The sequence below is a fragment of the Betta splendens genome, chromosome 8, assembly GCF_900634795.4.
Source record: "Betta splendens chromosome 8, fBetSpl5.4, whole genome shotgun sequence".
NCBI lineage: Eukaryota > Metazoa > Chordata > Actinopteri > Anabantiformes > Osphronemidae > Betta > Betta splendens.
Genome location: NC_040888.2, coordinates 11,561,032 through 11,580,770, shown reverse-complemented (window position 1 = coordinate 11,580,770; position 19,739 = coordinate 11,561,032). Strand labels below are relative to the sequence as shown.

The 19,739-nt window shown below is 46.6% G+C and overlaps 1 protein-coding gene across 5 annotated transcripts; it reads right to left on the bottom strand.

The window, feature by feature from the left end:
• Positions 1-292: 292 nt before the first annotated feature.
• On the bottom strand, positions 293-19,699 carry slc1a9 (solute carrier family 1 member 9). Of its 5 annotated transcripts, XM_029157832.3 has the most exons (14): positions 19,630-19,699; positions 19,122-19,185; positions 16,533-16,622; positions 14,347-14,463; positions 9,114-9,272; positions 8,317-8,469; positions 7,945-8,201; positions 6,895-7,000; positions 6,653-6,779; positions 5,045-5,278; positions 4,057-4,251; positions 2,832-2,966; positions 2,319-2,757; positions 293-1,937 (listed from the first exon to the last, which is right to left on the bottom strand). In XM_029157832.3, exons 3-14 carry the CDS (start codon positions 16,615-16,617, stop codon positions 1,755-1,757), a joined length of 2,190 nt encoding a protein of 729 aa, XP_029013665.1. In that variant the 5' UTR covers positions 16,618-16,622; positions 19,122-19,185; positions 19,630-19,699; the 3' UTR covers positions 293-1,754. The 5 variants fall into 5 exon arrangements, with proteins under 5 accessions (XP_029013665.1, XP_029013666.1, XP_055366676.1 ...); XM_029157833.3 differs by lacking the exon at positions 19,630-19,699 and having other exon boundaries at positions 19,122-19,377; XM_055510701.1 differs by lacking the exons at positions 16,533-16,622; positions 19,630-19,699.
• Between the last annotated feature and the right edge of the window lie 40 nt (positions 19,700-19,739).

Genomic DNA, 19,739 nt, shown 5'->3' with positions numbered 1-19,739 from the left:
TCCCATCCCGCTCGGTTGCGCGTCATCCATCTCTAACTCGTCTCTGAGAGGATTAAGCGTGTTGGTATCTCGATGTGATTTTGTCTCATCAATGCGTCAGTGCAGCCTCTTGTGTGTAACGCGTGCACTTTCATTTGTGTGTCTGTCAGAACTTTTCCATCCAGAAATATCTTTGTTTGCATGATTTTCCATTTGTCACCAAACACTGACGCATGTCCCCCTTTTGGCTTCCAATCCCTTCACTGATTCTACAGGTTGCTTTAACACCAGATTAAGCACAGGAGAAATGTCATAACTTGAAATAAATATCTAAGATTTTATTACAATATACACACAACTGGGCCTGTGAATTTGACTCAAGGACGTAGGGTGACAGGTCATGAACTTATATTTACAATGAAACGCAAATCAGTCGGATGAAGCATTTGAGCAAATATAAAGTCAGTAAATGACAAATGAATGTAAAATAACTAGTAACATACAACAATATTAAAACAGCATGTTGCCTAGTGGCCATCATTTCAGACATCAGAACAACCAAAAATACAAACCATAGATGATATAGACAATATTAACATTACAATGACTTCTGCCCAGGAAAACTAAAAAACTAAAGGATCAAGAAGCAAATGGAGGAGACTCACTGTATATAAAAATAATATCTGCCGGCTGTCTACGTATAACAGTTACATGTGGACATGTGAGAAAGTAAATCTGCCTTTGGAAAAACTTTTGCAAGATCTCTTTTGAAGTAGGCCCCAAATAAAAAGAAATGAAACTAGTTCCACATAAACAAAAAACACTTAAAGATGATGAGCTTCACAGGTAATGAACATCGGGTGCAAACCATCAGACACAGGTCTGTTGAAGTCTATTTAATTTTTTTGAGTCTTAACTTTTTGTTTTTCTCACATAACCCCTCCCAGGGGACTAAGGAGAGTTCTTTGCTTATTCACCTTCTAACTAAGAGTCAGTTTAGCTTAATACAAAAAGTAGAAATAGACACAAAAATCCATTTCAAATGTATCAAAATCTACCTCAAAAGCTCATAAACATATAATTTTTTTCAAAAGCTATTTGTGAGTTTTGTTTAAAATTATTTGAGCTGTCATACACATGTCCCTTTGCAATATTCTAAGCCGGGGTGTTCAACCCTGGTCCTGGAGAGCTACTGTCCCACTGGTTTTCCAACTCTCTGCTGATCACTGATTGACTGAACACACCTGGTCAAAGTGATCAGGGACAGTTGGAAAACCAGCAGGACTGTGGCTCTCCAGGACCAGGGTTGAACACCCCTGTTCTAAGCACACAGGCTGCTGGCTCTGAAAAATGTACCTAGCTATTATTGCAAAACATGTGGAATAATTGTCATTTTTCTTTGCAAAGGTAAAGGAGCGAGCTACAATGCATGGCTGTGCATCAAAAGGCAGGTAAGACAAATCAAAGCACACAGTTCTCTGGTAATTTAGGGAGGTTCAGGCATTCAGGGTCATTAAAGCTTGGTTACCAACTGATGAATGTAGACGGTTGTAAAGTTCTAACAAGGAAATGACACAAGCAAACTAGGAAAATGACTTGACGTCAGGGCCGCGTCCTGTCGATTGGATCGGGTCTTGTGGATCAAGATGAAACGCCTCAAAAACAACCATGCAACCAGTCAGGAATTTACAGGGGACCTCCAACAGCTGGCAGGTGGAGCTAAAGTGGGGAAATCTGTCAATAAACGGAAACAATGAACGCAGGGTGAAGTCCAGTCAAGGCAGGTCGCTCGCTGGGATGGCATGTCTCCTATCGTAGGCGGTGTCGTCACTCTCCTCGCCGTCGCTCACTTCGCCCAGGACCCGCTCTCGCTCCTCGTCCTCCTCGGTTTCACTCTCTCGCCTCAGCCGCTCCCTCTCGCGGTCCCGCTCCCTGTAGGCGCGCGGCAGCGTGGGCATCTGAGTGGGGAGAGGCAGTTGAATGGGAGCAGCGGATCACGGAGCTTTAGTTATAAAAAAAAGCCACTTATACAAAGAATGAGAGAAAATGGCCAACATCAAAGGATCACTGATCACTTTTTCATATAACAGACCATTTATGCACTGTCAAAGTGCTAACACTTTACATTAAGTATTAGAGATGTGATGTTAGTACACTGTGATCAAATTAGACTGTTTGGATCAGATCTTTATGTTTCCCAGTATTACAGTAAATCTGAAACTGTAAATAAAGTGAATAAAATGGTACTAAGCATGTATTGCTGGTACATATACAGCAGTAGGTATTGGAGGTGTTTTAATTAATACAGCACCCCAGCAGAAGCACAGCTGGGTGGATACCTGGTTGTCATGGCTGGGCAGCGCGCAGTAACCTGGCTCCGTCCTGCGGAGGAGGTGTGGTGAATGAGTGCGGAAAGGCCGGGGGGAGTGGGAGCAGACGGAGCGCGGAGACGGAGAGCGAACGGAGCGAGGCGATGGGGATCGAATGGAACGGGACGGCGAGTAGGTGATGGAGTGGGACTGGGAGAGAGCGGGGCCGTGGTGGTTTTGTTTGGGCGGGCGGGGCGAGCGGGGGGGCAGCTCGGGCGGCTTGAGCGGGTCCACCAGGTCCATCTCGGTGAGGATCGGCGGCGGTGGGACGAAATCGAGCTCCTCCTCCGGTTGAAGCGCTTGCATTTCGGCTGCGTCGAGTTCGGCCAGTTCCGCTCTCGACAAGTGGTCCACGATCCCGGCGCCGAATGAGTCGCCCACCACATTGATGGAGGTGCGCATCCTGTCGCTGAGCGAGCAAACAACGCAATGAGTAAAACCAGAACCCAGGCTAAAAGCAGAGCAGTGCCTCTGTGGACTCACAGCAGCCAGTCGACAGCGATGAGCAGGCTGATGTCCTGGGTGGGCAGGCCAACGGCAGTCAGGATCAACAGCATTGTGACCAGTCCGGCACTGGGAATACTGGCAGCTCCCACGCTGGCCAGAGTGGCGGTCATACTGTGGAGAGAACGCATACAACAACTAACATAACGATGACGGGTCCAGGCCGAGCTGGAACTGTTTGATACCTTTGATACACACAGAGCGCCGTGCTGTCAGACTGTGGCGACTGAGGTTAAACCACTTTTACTAGTCACCAATCAGAGACCTCAGGGAATGCATTCAGTGCTGATTCAGCATGCTGAGTCAGCCGAATGAACGCACCGAGCCACTGAACCTGATGTGTAAGAGCTCTGAACGATATCGAACACCACTGGCTTTTAGCATAAAAGGAGAATAATGGGTTTGTGGGCAAACTGTAGGAGTTACTATAGATTCAGTACAGAGGTAGTTTGAGAAATGTAATCAAGAACCTCACATTTCCCTGTTTTTGTTTTACCATAATATACATTTAAAGCTTTTGTAAAAACTGAATCCACTAAAGAAAATATTTGTGCAGGAAAGTAAAATCTTCCCGCGTTTCCTGCATTCAATTAAATATTTTAAATGAATGTGGTTTGTCATGGCATGTCAGCTCATGTTTGTCCCAGATGGGACTGCAGGCAGGATGCTATTCATCTGCTCTCAGCCGACATATTAGTCCTCATATGACAAACTGCAGCGCTCATTATCACCCGACATTAAGCTTTCAAGAGTTTTACACATCACATGTGGATTTTATTTCAGAGCAGTTTCACCACAGGTCACACAATAGTCATGCGGAATAAAATGGGATTCAGGAATTCGGTGGTAAACTGCGTAATAAGCTGTTGAACAAAGACACACAATAAACAACTTCAAAGTGCTGAGCATCATCTGTAACCAAAACCACAACAATTAGAATGTGATCCGTGTAGACTGGCTCCAATAAGACTTGGCATTTATTCCAAAAGCTCAGAAAGGGGAAATGAGCCCATTAGAGAAGTCTGCTTAAAATGAATGAAGACATACAGAAATGTCTTTAGAATTTTTCTTTACACTGGAATTCATTTAGCCTTTAACTTCCATTTTACTGGTAATTGCTTACTAATTAGATAACTGTAAAACAAAAGGCAACTAACTAACTAAACTAATCAGTTCCTTAACAAAGCTTAAATGTGTGTTTTACCTGACGGTGATGATCTGTCCACCGTCCAGTGTGATGTCATTCATCTGGGCGATAAAGATGGCCGCCACGGCCTCGTAGAGGGCAGTGCCGTCCATATTGATGGTAGCGCCTATGGGCAGCACGAAGCGAGTCACGCGCTTATCAATCTTCAGGTTTTCCTCTAGGCAACGAAAGGTGACTGGTAACGTTCCCGCGCTGAGGAGAGAAGGCCCCACGGGACGATGAGTTGGAGGAAGCAGGGGCGCGGATGTGCAAATAACACAAGCCCGGTGTCCGCCGAGGGACACGAAATAGGCAGACAGGTGGTAAAAGATGAAAGTGCAGAGGTGATGAGGGAGGTAAGAGGGTGGAGACGGAAAAAAAAAGAAGCAGCAGAAACCCGAGTCGGCCGACAGGCGCTCCCTAACAGCTGGCGTGGGACACTGTTGCAATCCTACAACATGTGAATTACAGGAATTTGATTCCCGGCCACGCTAAGCTCGGGTCGTAATATAATTAGAGAAAACGTTGATAGGATTAGCCACATTCACTAAAACCTCAGTAATGTGCCAAAATGACAGTTGGTTTCAGCAGCACTGGTGAATCCCAGGCCGGAGGCAGCGAGGCCAGTTTGGCCGGTGGCGACTAATCCCACGGCTTAGACATTTACAACACAGGATCTGTCTGACACGGCCTTGTCTATGATAGCCCGTGAGCACACACGCATCCAGAACCCGTGTCCTCATTTGTCAGTCCAGTTGCGTAAATACCGAATTTTGCCTTCGGCTTTTTTGAACGTAATCCAACTAGATGAGAGCTCGTACCCGGCGACGCCGATCAATCACAGTCGCTGCGGCAGCTGAATACATGTTTTAAAGGAAACATGTGATGCACAAGTGTCGACACATGTTCGACCACACACGCACACACACACACACACACACACACACACACACACACACACACACACACACACACACACGCGCACACACACAGCAGGACTTCGTACCTGCTAGCCGTCCCCAACGCGGTGATCCACGCCTGGAAGATTCCCGAGTAGAAAGTGAAGGGGCTTTTTCTGGTGATGGCGAAGAATATGGCAGGTAGAATGAGGGCGCCGTGGATCACGAGGCCCACGATGACCGTCACCATGTACATGCCCAGCTGCCTGGCCACCACCTCCAGGTCCCCGATGGCTGCGATCTTCCCCGAAATCAGCGAGGCGATGCCGATGGGAGAGTACCTGAGCACGGACGCAGAAATGGAAAAACAGCTGATTTTTTATCTGGTTTTTGTTTCTGATCTCATATCATTAATAAACACATCATAAAATTGCTGTTGACCAGAGTCAGGAAACATCTGCGGATGTCTTAATACAAAACAAACTCCATGTAACATGACACAATAAAACCATTACTCCAGATTGAAACGAGTCCCAAATCATGTGTTTCTTTTTAACTCATTTGTGTCTAATATTTGCATCATGCTGCAGATATTTCTCTTCCACATTTCTTTATACCTAATTCTTCTGACTTCTATTTTCAATGTTGACAGTTTCTCTAAACGCGGTGACTGTGTCCAACACGTGGAGTGCAGTTGTGCTGTGGGACGTCTTAATTAAAGCGGTCCTGCTCCCAGTCCTTCGTGGTCCGAGGCAGAGTCCCATCCTGACAGTGATGGATCCCCAGGCTGGCATTCACAGTTGTTTGGAGGAATATGCTTTGTATATGATTTGATGGATGTGCTTCTTGTATGACACGTGTTTTTGTATACACTGGACTCCGTGTTTGGCCGGCTCCATAGGCCCGTGAGTAATCTGTTTATACTGCGTGAGTGATATGAACAAGGACACAATTCCTTTGGTGTCCAGCTGCAAGTGTAGACGGCCTAGGAGAGCTGCAAAACAAGCATCCTGCTGTTTTCCCTTCCAAGCGCACCCCCCCCCCCCCCCCCCCTTCCTTTTCCATCCCTGCTCTGAGTGCCACTACTTTCGTGCTCTCTCTGCGACCAGCCGGGCTCCTGCGAAACCTCAAGACGCGCACTGCTCTCAGAAGGCATGCTCTTACATGCATCCATCCATGTCCTGCTGTCCCTCCCGCCCGCCCACATGTGCTTTCTGCGCCGCTGCCAAGTGGCTCCTCTACCGTCGGTGGATCCATTACATTTTGGAGGTCTTCCACCCTGGCTCCCCTGGGAGCCCACAACATTGTTCCATTTACTCCCAAACATACCACAGCCTCCAGCATGTCCCAGGGAAAGCCTCTCTCTCTCTCTCTCTCTCTCTCTCTCTCTCTCTCTCTCTCTCTCTCTCTCTCTCCCTCACTCTCTCTCTCTCTCCCCCCATCTGTCTGCATCCTTCATTGACACACATTCACCCTCTTCATCTGCCTGTCTTTTCTTTTTCGGGCCTTTGTGGTGCGACCCTGTTGTTTGCTCTTATGTACACACATCTCCCCTTTATCCGTCACTGTCGCTGACCTCTGTGTGCGGTATCCCTAGAATGTCAAAGCAACGCAGCCGTTGGGGCACATGAGCAAAAACAGACACGCATCAGGCATGCTTGCAAACACGCGCAGAAGACGCACGCAAACATACACTAGGACAAGGCAACACTGACCACATGATCATGGAAACCATCGTCATGATGATCTCATTGAGGATGTTGAAGAAGTCGCACATGATCTTCCCCCGTTCGCCCATCCTGCCCATGCAGATCCCAAAGGTGATGAAGAAGCCAATCAAGCCTTGAGACACAAAGCATGTCAGCGTGCAACATGGTGAAATAGCATGAAACATCCATAGAGGAATTTAAAGTGAGCATAAGACAAACGCTGGAACATCAGCTGCTCATCGACTCACCGAGGACGTTCATGCCCCATTTGTATTCCAGTTTTTTCCTGTTCACTAAAACAGGCTCGGTTTGGTTTGGTGCTGCGATTGGCACCTTTTTCAGCACGGTCTGAACCTGAAAGGGACACAACGACATTGACGTGAACTCCAAGCTGTACTCGCATGATTCCAATTCACAAAGTAAAAACCTGATTTTGTAACTCACGTTGTGTGCGAGCAAACAAAGGCTTGGCAACGTCACAGCAAACTCAGATTTGTGTTTAAAGAAAAGGCCAAACAGAACAAGAGATTCTCATAAAGACAACAAAGAGAATGGAAAGAAAGACAAGATGCTCGATAGGTTGAAAAGGGAGGAACAAATCCTTCCTGCAAATACAATTATGCCTTTTATGACTTAAATGAATCCCTGGTGAGTGCAGACAAAAGAAGCAGTAAAACAGTGATGCAGACAGGAGGAGGAGAAAAAGTACCACAGGGACAAGACAACGGAGAGTGGAGCCTCTAAGCTTGTGCTCAGCAGTGCTTCACTAGCAGATGCCTTGCTGTGGTAAATAAGGATATAGCATTACAGATGTTAAGAGATTAGCAGGAGCAGAAGGGCTGACACAGACAACTACTTCTAATCATTGAGACACACACGCACGACAGAGCAACGAAAGCGATGGTCACAGAATACAAAAAGAAGAAGAAAAATACAAAACATGAGAGCAACTCAACATATATGAATAAATTAGGAAAGTGTGCCTTTAACTGTAAATTCAGACGTCAGCAGCCACATCGGCCTTGACCTTTTGATCTTTCCGCAGCTAAAACCCCCTTGAGTGAACTCATGCTTTGATCCGGACCCTTAACACATGTAGGAAACATGGCGTATGAAGTTTGGAGGACATCTGGGGCCTCCAGAGGTTCACAAGTCATTAACATGGCAGTGCGGTTCCTCCTGTCAGATGCTCAGGTACATATGCTAATGACGTCCCCAGTATGTATAAGACTGAATCACAGCACAGCTATAAAATATAACAGCAGATGCAGATGTTGTACCTTGATCCTGCAGCTTACCTGTTGGAAGCAGGCCTGCACCAGGTTCTCAGGGAAGAGGTTTCGGATCAGGTCAAGGAAGGCATCCAGACTGCTGACCTCCTGGTTCTTTGTGTTAGTGTTCGTGTAGCTGGCTCCCCTCAGTTTGGGGTTGCCCGGGTGGATCCCCAGAACTAGGATTACCCCAAGAACAGCAGCGATTACAGTAGTGGACATGTAGTAGACCATGGCACGGCTACCCATCCTGCCACTAGAGCGGGCATCTAGACCTGCCAGCCCTGAAAATAGAACCAGTCATTAGATTTGTACGAGACACAAAGTGGAATGATGGTTCAATGATGGCTTTGCCTTTAGCGACACTCTCATGTCTGGTTAGTGTGGGAACAGACATACCTGTGATCAGACTGGAGATGATTAATGGCAGAATGAGCATCTTGAGCATCCTCATGAGGATTTCACCAGGGAAGGAGACCATGGTGAGCGCAGCATTGTCCGACACCTTCATGTATCGCAGCAGCATCCCAAACACTGCTCCCATGACAACACCTTAACACCCCCACAGCAAATGTTAGATAAATAGACTGTTTTACTGAAAATACATTTACAATTATTTCATTTTTAAGGCCCACTGTTTCTCAAGCTATTTATAGAGTCTAGAGCTGCTCATTAGTCTGAGCTTGGTTGGAAGTACAGTAAATATACTGCAAATTGGTCCAATATATCAACGCCAACTATCAGAATATCTAGACGAGGAAACATGTGCTGAGAGTTTATACTTGGTGGACGCACTGGCTACACATGTAAGAGATTCTCCAACTAATGAGAAAGTCTACTGTAACGTAAACAAGTTTAAATCGAGATTAAAATCTGGGTGACAACTGCAGTAACAGACAGAAATGAGCCACTTCTTTGCTCTGCGGTGCTTTTTAGGACACCAGTACTGTACGTGTTTACAGGCTAAAGACAACAACAAGCCTCAGACGTCTCATGGGACAATGATCATGGAGGATTGAGGACATTTGGGAGCGTGCGCGTTAACATGCGCTGAAGCCCGAACGGCTATTTTGCGAACAAAAAACGTGACCTCAAATTTCATTCTATTCCATCGTTGAAGAATGTGTGGATTTGGCTCTGGCGAGACGTTCGGCAGCATAAAGCAGTGAAAACATAGAGAGCGTGTTGTTGCGCACCCATGACAGTGAGCCCCAGCAGCAGGTTGTGGGTGTTGCGGCTGCAGTGTCCTGCATCTTTATACGCGAGCTCTGTGGCGTCATCGCGCACGGTTTCTTCTTTCTCCTTGTCCTTTTTTGCGTTGGACTGGTTGGCTGTTGTCTGGTTTGTCATCCTGTCTGTGGAGACAGTGGAAGAATGGGAGATTACGCGTGTTAATATCGCTTCACGTGTGCTGGCCTGCACAGTATGCGTGTGGATTTGTCAGATGTCAGGGCCCCGGATTGTTTATGTGTGCTAACAAAACATTCTTGTGTTGTGTTGAGATTATCACAGTGTAACCACCGTGGATGACTAACCAGGGACACCCATCACCCACTCAGTACAGGAATGTCCTACAGGGATTTGGTTTAGGTTCCCGGTTCCTGGAGGCGACCTCAACAGAGCAGGCAACAAACTATACACACAAATAGCTCAGATAAAATCTCCCCAAAAATGATAAAAGCAGAAAGTGACCGCATTTGAATGAACCACAAATTGGACCTCGCGATGGAGCACGAGATAGAGCTGATTAGCGTGGTAAAGAATGTGCCAGCTAGGAGCCATTAGATGTGTCCTCTGGCTGTTCACATGTGACTGACAGAGGTCTGAATAGAGGCTACTTCATGGCTAAAGCCACGTTGGCAGAGAGCAGGCGAGAACAAGAGTGGAGCTGCAGCCGGAGACAAAAAGCTTCAAGGGACGCAGGCGAGCTCTTCTTCTGCTGCCTGAGTGTGACCAGGGTCGAATCCGAGCCAGGAGTGAGCTCGCTGTCCAGTGGCACTGCACTCTGCTGCTCCACAGAGACCCCCACCGCCACCATCTCCACATTAATCATACATAAACACATCTGGAGAGCAGGGGAGCCGTGCCAAATCCTTGTCAGACGCGTGAATGTCACATTTACAAATAGTCTGACTCGGTGAGACAATTGCAATCAGACGTGATTATAATCCATCAGGTGACTAGATGTCATTTTCTGCAGAGCGAGGTATGCGGTCACCGAAAAACACGGACGACAACGAGGAATGTGAGAAGCGGTACCTGCTAGTTTCGCTGCTGCCTCCGGTTCACCTCCGCTCTTTCATCTCCTGCTTCCTCCGGCCATGCCTCTGCCCCTGTCTACTGTCTACGGCAGTCCACGCACAGGGACGCTCTGCCACTGTGATCTGAAATGGTACATTTTGGGGGTGGAGAATATCCTGCCAAGTTTCAATTGCAGAGATTTAATCCTCGGTGAACGGAGGGGAGGGGGAGGGGGTTCCACGCTCCTAGTCTTCGCAAATCCTCTTTACAATCCTTATTTCATTCTTAGCATGTGAATTGTTTGGTTTGATCAAATCCCTTCAGTTATATACAGCAGTCTACTCAGGAGAATGTGAGAAATACACAATCCTTTTTAGGAAATCAAGGTCACGATAGTTAGAGTTTGAGGGATTTGACCCCTGGTGAGGCTCCAACTTGATGCAGTGGGCAGAAAAAAGGTCCTGTTCATTCTTGGTGGATACATTTAAAACAAAGATCACCATCAAGCTGGGATGAAGGATGCTTTACATTTTAGAGAGGCGGCATTAGTCTGTGGCCTTCAGGAAAAAGTTTGGATCGGTCCAAAATACAAAGAATGTAAAGCAACTCCTGATGTCTGATGTCTGAGATGTCGGTCATCTGTGGCAGACATTTGTTCTCCCGTCAGATGGAGGACTTATAATAATAAAGCAACAGCAAGGAGGGCGGCGCTCAGGAACGTAAGCTGCAAGGACAAACTCAAGGACCTGAAGCTGGGCTGCAAATCTGTCTTTCTCCCCTAACGGACAGATTATTTCCCTGCTCCAGGAAACATCATGGCTGCCGTGAGACGAGACGTAGTAACGCGCCCTAACGGGGCTCTTCATGGTGAATGGTTCAAGTTGCCTCTGCTAAAGACTGAAAGGCCTGAAATGTGCATCCAAGAGTCCAGGAAACAGTCGTAGATCAGAGTATCACATCCAAAGCCACGACAGGAGTGACCTGTTACATCATATCACAGCTTAGCATCCCTAATAAAACGCAGCCTTTGGACCCAGTTCAGACCGTTTGGTCGGGGAGCTTACAGTAAATCCTGGATTTCGTAGTGACGGGACACATGGAGTACCACTTAGCCAGGTAAACGGCAGGCGTTCCCCTTTAAAGGGAGGCCTCAGAAAACATTGAAATGATCAGAAGAGTGAATAGGTGGTCAAATAAGGCAGGGGAGTGGAACAACTTAAAGACCTGAAGTCTTTCAAAGCGCCTTTCAAAAATAATGGCGTCGTTACTATAAACATTATAATAACCCATTAGTAATGATGACTTGCAGTGTGGGATTACTTGCAGTCATGTCACATGACATCATCATCGCAATCAACATCATCACGGTTTCCAGGACAACAACTACAACGACAGACTGAGTTCACCCCCAGAAGAACAGACTTAAATTGTTACTGCATTAGACAAAGCTACACAGCCAGCACCATCAGAGCAGCACACTGCAGGCTGGAGCCAGCTTTTCCCAGGCTTGTCTGTGCTTATGATCCAGACAGACCTCTAGCCATTCACACACAGAAGACGGACATCGTCTGTAGATCTGATCAAAAACATAAAGAACGCAAAATGACCTTTTAGGCCAAGTTAATGCTCTTAGAGTTAACGCAATTGTGGTGAGTATTCAATCACTTTCCACACACACTCCATGAATAATGAATCAACCGTAACAGTTTTATTTAAGGCTCAAAAGTTAGAACTTTTCATTTTGGACACTTTATCCAATTTTGGAAGATTTGTTCACGTACAGCAACCACAATTAGTCTTAAATTACTCAAAACCTTTCAGCTGTTTGTATTAAACACACCAGGCCAGAATCCTTTAAACAGAACTGTGAAGAAAAGGCCTGTAACAAGACTGAGTGACTTGGGGATGATCTGGGGCTACTGTTAAAGTCACTGGACATTCACACAGCACAATGATCCCAAGCCAACACCGATCTAGTCCACCAATACTTTGCTCCAGGAACAGCCCTGTATGATCAGTCAGGAACAGCCCTGTATGATCAGTCAGGAACAGCCCTGTATAATCAGTCACATGACTTCAACCCTGAAGAAACCGGGTTTGGAACTGTCCCACAACTCGTGTACAGAGTGTAACGTATTTGTGGGCAGACATGTGTGAGTGCTTGTAGCTGTGTGCGGTTGTCTGTGTGCCTCAGAGGATTATTTCCCCTGGTTGATTGTTTGGTGTGAGCTTTGCAAAGGGATCGAGTTATAATCCTCGCCTCGCCCCTCCATCCTCGCCTTGTTCGGCAGAGGCAGGCGAGGATGCTCAGAGCACCACTGCTGTCAAAGACGCAGCTAAACTGGACTTAATAATCACCAAATATTAATGAAATGAATGTCAAATAATAGTAGTAGCAGTAAGTTGTGTAAATAGTTAAATCTCTATTGTATTGTTTATTTTATGTTGTCTACAAATCTACGGAACCTCAGTAAATGGTAATTAGGAATCATGATGAAAGCGCAGCTAATCTCAGTGTTGCTTTGTTTATTTCACAGCGTGGTGTAGTTTGGTAGTGGTCACATCTATTGTACCAGCTTTGTTCACGGTTTAGGCTACAATAAATTTTCTAACCAAAAATCATCAAATATTTTTTGTCCAATCCAAGATACAAAATTTACTGTAAGATTACTGAGAGAATTTTTTTTTTAAATTTTTGTTCAACTAATTGATTAATTAACTGATTACTAGTTATTCAATATGCTTATTTATTTATGCTTATTATTTAAAAAAAGCTAAAAAACACACCTGTTCATATGTTCATGTATATTATTAATAGACTATTGTGGAGCTAATAACAAACCTAGACATTTGGGGAATAGTAAAGTCCGGAGCTGCGTCAAATGTTCTCCTCTCAGTTGGAGCAGACACAAACCAGGTGACACAGCCTGTCACTCAACAACATTACGGTAACAAGGATGCTTGTGTTTGCCTTAAGTGTCATAATCACATCAACACCACACCACGGCACCTCCTGCTCCCTTCCTCACGGTGGGAAAAACACACGCAAACAACGTCTGTTTGTTTTCTCTGCCTCTCACACAGACACAGGATAAAACAGACAAACGCAAATCCAGACCAAAAGGATTTCCACAGCGTTCTTGCATTTCGTGGCCTAGTGTTAGAGACGTTCACCCATGAAGGCAAGGATTCCTTCTGTCCCCATGAGCGGTTAATGTGAAGATGATTTTGATTTTGATATTTAATATTTTATACGAGACATAAAACTACTATTCATCCATTATCAAGAAACTGGCACGGACAGGATTATTTGCTTTACTGAGAGCAACCGCATGAGTGTGCGATGAGTTTCACGTGTGTCTTGCGACTTCGCTCGGTGTGAATGTGTGCACACACGTCAAACACCCACGGCCACATCCATCCCCTCGCTCGCCCTCTCTCTCTCGCTCTCGGACGATAATCTGAGTGTATTAATCTGTTGTTTGAACTCCTTAAGCACAGACTGTCTCTCACATCTGCTCTCCTCACCCTCGTAAAGCTTTGCTATTTTTAAACGCTCTGTTCCTCCTCTCACTCTTTCTTTCTTTTGCTTTTTTTTTTTTTTGATCTGTGGTAGCAGTTTCTTCAATCGCTCCTCCCTCCAGCAAGGCTGAATTTCACACAGCTCATTCCCGTACAGTAAATCCATCTTCTTACAGGCATCTGGGGAACTCCTTATACCAGCCTTAAATCTCTCTGATCCTCTTCTCTCTGACAGCGAACACAATGCCTATAGCTAAAGAGATATTACAGATCACAGACGTTGAAAATCAGCAGATTTCAAAACGTGAAAACCACTGCATCACTACACAAACGAGGGGCTGGCTTGTTCCATGACTTCACAAAACTTTGCATGAATTCTGTTTTAAGAGCGTTGCAAATTAAAATGAAACACAGTCAAAACATCTCTCACACGAATAAACCAATTCACATTTACCTCAGGGATAAACCTAAATCTGAAAGCAAACTGTAAAAATAAGTAAGTGTAACACACATCTAGCATATAATCATGAATAACAGAAGCAAAAATTTAAGTAAAGCCATTCTGAAACGCCAAACAAATGATAACACACAGATGTACGCAGCGCATGCGAATGAATGTGAGCGAGCGCAGGAGGAACATCACAACATGGAGGTGACAGGGCTCACCTGCTGCGTGTCGCTGTCTCCCGTCTGACAAGAGCGAGGCATCGGGAGAGACACGGACAGAGGAGGGATGTGGTGATGGAGCGGGGACGGGAGGCAAAGTCACAGTCTTTGCGTCATCTGAGGAAAATTTGCAGATTATTACAACAGCTTGGTGCTCTGAGTCCCCCTGCACCTCCCCTCCCTCCGACTTTCTGTCTCATTGTCGCACTTCCTCCCTATTGCAAGTTTCCAAAAAAACTATGTGATGACTATAGAGGAAAAAGCAGTTAGTTAATTTAGGAAATTATTCTGATTAAAAGTGGCTGGGGGGGGGGGGGGGGGGGACCTAATTACCCTCCCTGCCACCGGAGGGCGCTATGACCCTGCCCGTAATGGGGAAGCTTGCACCGTGTCCTCCCTCTGAAGAATCCGCTGCCAGATATCAGTGTCAGTCTGCGAGGCCTCGAAAAATGCACGGAGGCCCGTGGGTGGAGCCGCTACATACTGCACATTCAAGGCTCTCGCTTCGTGTATAAACGTAAAGTGATAAAGGACTTTCAGGTGTGTCGCACCAGAAGCACAGCTCCGTGTCACGACTAACATAAACCTATTATTTCGCTTTATTAAAAAGGCCTGATTGATTTATGAGTAAATAAATGATTGTATAACATAGCATTGACTTGGCTGTCATTCACATGCAAATAATCCTTGGTATAGTGCCAAACCTGCACAGACTCAGACTGTCATAGCAGTGGATAATCAAACATTACATTACTGTAGATGAACACTTACATATTCTTGATATAAACATAAGAGAATATAAAATATGCACTAATGTACACTATTAATCAACATCCCCAATGAAGGCATATTTTAAATGATCATATCAGCCAAACAGCCCTGCTGTCTTCCATGAATCAGCCTTATCCTGCATATGCGCTACTGTATGTGGGGAAACGAAGCACGGGGCTCGAGGTACGACAGATTTACATGAACACATGCGTTCACACATGCAGTCCCAAGGGAATGACAGATGGAGAGGGGCAGCACCGGATCAGGGGCTTGTATGGGGGCTGTGCTGGTACCTCTATTGTGCAGTAGGTGCGCTGTAAGTCTATCCTCTGCTAATTACCAGAGCATTTCAAACACAATGAACTCCAAATGAAACGCAACCCTGCTGGGTGTTGTACAGTGAGTAAAGTTTACAGTGTGTGACATTTCGCCCCCCCCAGTAGGAACAGGGCTCAAAACGTGGCTTCTGGTCAAGGAGGTGGGTGTAAAAACGCAGCGAGACAGAGGAACGGGCAGCGCCGGCGTGATGGAGGACGCTCGCTGTGGGTAGATCATTCACTATTTAAACTGCATGTCTAATCTGGGAGGCCTAACAGCATGTGAATGAAAGTGTAGCCGCTGTAGGTGGACGGAGGCTGTAAGGAGACACTGAGGTGCGACAGATAAGGAGGCGAGGAGGAGTGAGCGAGGGGCCGTGTGCGGAGGGCGAGCGACGCGCTGTAAGAGGAGAGGGATCCGCGGCGCCGGCCGTGCAAACAAGACGGGCCAATGAGGCGGCGTCAGAACGACCCAGCTTCTGCATGAACACTGAACACAGCAGTCCAAACACATGGACCTGGAGGAGGGGGCGGAGGGGGGGGGGGGGGGGGGGGGGGGGGGGACAGACAGCCAGGCATGGCAGCGCAGCGCCAGCCTGCGTTTGGCACCCACGTGAACCTGTTTCTCATTAAGCATTAAGCAGAATTACCAACGTCAGTCCACCATTGCCTCTAATGAGGGCTCTGGAGCTGCGGCGCTCTCATATTCCCCCCTCCCTCCCAGGCGGTTTTCCCGAAGGTGAACATTCCATACGCTAATTTCAGTTTCATGCAGAAAAGACTTGTAGGCGCATGTGTTGTTTGTTTGTCAGAGCAACAGTGTGTCAGTGCAGGCGTGTGTGTGTGTGTGTGTGTGTGTGTGTGTGTGTGTGTGTGTGTGTGTTTATGTGTGGTCTGGCTCCAGACCCCGTCACTCATCCTCTCTGACCTTTAGTAAGCTGTGAAATTCAATTTCAGGCTCCGGTTGCTTTTTCTGCACAATCCTACACCTGTGCCAAATATGACCGAAGGGAAACGCTGGATAAAGTGCTGAAGCAGCCGGCGAGCCAGACAGACGTACAGACAGGAGGTGACGCATTCATCAGAGTCTGACCTCACCTTTGACCCGTTGCCACCATGCCTGCCGACTGGGCCATTTCCAGGAGGCTCGGGTAATTGGGTCGGATTGCGGCGAGAGCAGCATTACGCCTGAAATTGGAAGCACGTGTAACCATATCTCAGTGTGTGGTAATGCTGGCGATGGCAGCGCGGTTCTCACCATAGACAGGCTCAAATTCAGGGGCAAGCAAGAGGAGGAAGTGGAGTTTAGTGGGTGAGGAGGTGAAAGAGGACAGAAATAATGTAGGATTGAAAACAACAAAACCAGAGAGGAGGAGAGAAAAGGAGGTGAAGCGGAGGAGAGGACGTTGGGGAGGTCATGGATGTGTAATTGATATGTGATGTTTGACTTAGTGGCTCAGCTGTGGACAGACTCACTGTTAGCCCCACCCTGACAGCACAGCTCGGCCATTTGCCATAATTGCCATAATAGCCACCTGCCAATTAGGCTCAGATCAGAGTTTCAAATACAGAAGGACGTCCAATGGCAATAAGTTGATGAGAGGTGATGGAGGAAAAGTGACATCTGGAAACTTCAAAACGCCGAGCGGTGGTTTCTCAATTAGAAGAATGAGAAACAATTGTAGATGTCAAGACCCCAAAATTGGCTGAGTGAAATGACTGTTGTGAAAGTGACTGTGTTGTTGTTTCGTGTTAACAATAAGTTTCAGTAACAAGCGTGACTGTACAATAACAAAAGGCCTGTGGTCACAGCATGGAGCAAAACTCGTTCTGTCTTAAATATTATCTGATCTCTCAGTTTCTCGTGTCCCTGCTCTTCCCGTCATCATCCCCCCCAACGTCACTCACGTCCACACTTAACTTTCTCTCCGTCTGTCTCTCGCTCGAACTCTCACTGATGCGCCCTGAGGTGGAAATATCTAAGTGCACGCAGGGCAAGTCCAGGCAGAGCAGCCGGAGAGCATAGTGGGAGGGTTCGTGAGGATTTCCAGTGACTGACCTTAAATGCTAAGACGGAGGAATTCCGCGAGGGAGACACCCTGAGAGCGGGCATGTTCTGCTTCGCGGCAAAGACGTTGTGGCCGAGCCCCTGAACTGTGGTCGTGCCACTGTGCGGTGGGTCCGGGGAGGAACAACAAAACGGAAGATTGTGCGCCAGATTGTCTGTTGTGTCTGTTTGCGCAATCAGTCAGTGAGTTCGCCGCCCTCCATCAGAGGGCACCGACAGAGTTAAATGTCTGAAGACTGCACTTTAGTCTGCCCTGCGATATAGAAGTGACCCGTTTTAGCAGCTTCTACTTTGAAAACCCTCTTTTCATGATCCCCCTTCTCTTTCTGTGTCTCCTCTCTGGTCTCTATCTCTCCCATCCCCAAACTCTTTCATGAGCAGTCTCTCAGGGGCAGGGTTGTAACACAAGCCTCTCCTCTTTTGTCTCCATTCTTCTCCTTATCCTTTCATCTTTTTAAACATTCAGGGGAAAAGGGGTTTTGGTGAGATGGAAACCACTACTTGGTAAAGGAAAGAAACAGATAGCATGTGAGAGCGCGAGCGAAAGAGGAGTGGGGAGGCCGAGTCTCCCACCTCCGCTCATCAGTCAATTTACGGCTCTCGTTTTCAACAAGGCCATTCAAGGTGTGGAGGCTCAGTGGATGCGCTGTTCTCGCGGGTCAATGGCAGCGAACTCTCCGTCTAGTCTGTGTGGGGACGACTTATCTGCTCCGAGGACCCACTAAACCGTCTGTCGGCCTGTGTGTCCCCCATAGACTGCCATTGTGCCTCCACCGAGCCAAAAACCCGCGAGTGGACAGGGACACAGCTCCTGTTTCCATCCTCTCATCTTTAAAAGGAGTCTCGAATGCCTGCACCCACTCAACCTGCGGACACACCGTGCATTAAACCGCATACAGTAACGTCACCACGTTCGCATTCAAGTATAACAAATATCGCAGTGCACACGGGGCACATACTTGAGTATTACGTCACCGGTGCGTCCTGTACATCCGTTAGTGCAACATAAGGTTCTGGCGTGAGAAATACCAATACCCACGAAAACACGCCACATGCAAATGAGACAAACAGACACGACAGAATATTCCAGTAAACCTGTTCTAATTCCCCTAGGTTAAAATATTTTATTAAATTCTGGCTCGACACCAAAACTTAAAGCTTCTTTCTTGCGTGTAGCACTGAAATAGACGGGGACAAACAATAAGGTTGTCATGTTACATTTGGGTCTTTTTTGGGGAGGTTGACTTATGATTGTCATATATAACTGTTTCATATTTTGATTTGTCTCTTTAGGGTTATTTTAATTATGTTGTTGGCATTTAGCATCTTTTATTTGATAACTTAAACTAAAAATAAGTGTGAAAGTTCAATGCTTATAATAACAATATTATTAACTACTTTTAAATACTATTAACATTGTTACCCTGGGCAGGCGCCCTTCCTTGTTCAAATGTACGGTGTCTGAAATATTGAAATGCAAAATAAATACACAGCCGTGTTGTTTATGTGTCAGTTCAGGAGGTGTTTTAGTGGCTTCTAACTGCCTTTAACCATCAGAAGCTTTAATCAAATGAACAACAAAATGATCACGTCAATGCGGCCTGGAGCGAGACACTCACCTGCCAAATAGCCATGATACCGGCACACACCGAAAATACCTGGCACGGGTCAACAGGAAGCAATCTGAAAGCAGATTCAGATTTGACATCCTCAGGTCTGTTTGTGCCAGATGAGATTGAGTTGCAGCTCGCGTGGCCTAGTTACACCATCATGGCTCGCTGTTGATTGTTTGGAGTCATTTGTACTGTTACCAACACTAATGAACTCCCATCAGGTGGGAGCCCTGCCAGCAACACGCCGACGGTACCGTAACTACGCTGGTTTCTGTTGGGGGGGGGGGGGGGGGGGGTTCGGGGTTTAAGTGCGTGAGGCTGAAAAATATCTCAGTCCAGCACATGTCAAGTCTGACAACGCAACCTGTCAAGTGTAGCTAGCAAGTGAATGCGCACGATCGCGTGTTTTAAGTGTTCTATATTATACGCATACGTTTGCGAGCAACTCTAAAATAATTGTGCTCGCACAGATGTTGCTTGTTTAATGTTGTTGATCTCTTTTAGATATACAAACCGCCTGAGGGGGAAAAAAATTCGTCTTGACTTAGCGCTTCCCATGAGAAATCGGAGTCGTTCGCTCGTCAAGCCGGACGCAGCGAAGAAGAAACTGCGCCGGAAGTGGCT

Coding starts and splice junctions, on each gene's coding strand:
- slc1a9 (XM_055510700.1), bottom strand. CDS start 16,695: ATGGTGAGAACCGCGCTGCCATCGCCAGCATTACCACACACTGAGATA. Junction 9,273..14,346: donor GAGACAGCGACACGCAGCAG/GTGAGCCCTGTC, acceptor CTGTCTCCACAG/ACAGGATGACAAACCAGACA. Junction 8,202..8,316: donor CATCTCCAGTCTGATCACAG/GTATGTCTGTTC, acceptor TTCTATTTTCAG/GGCTGGCAGGTCTAGATGCC.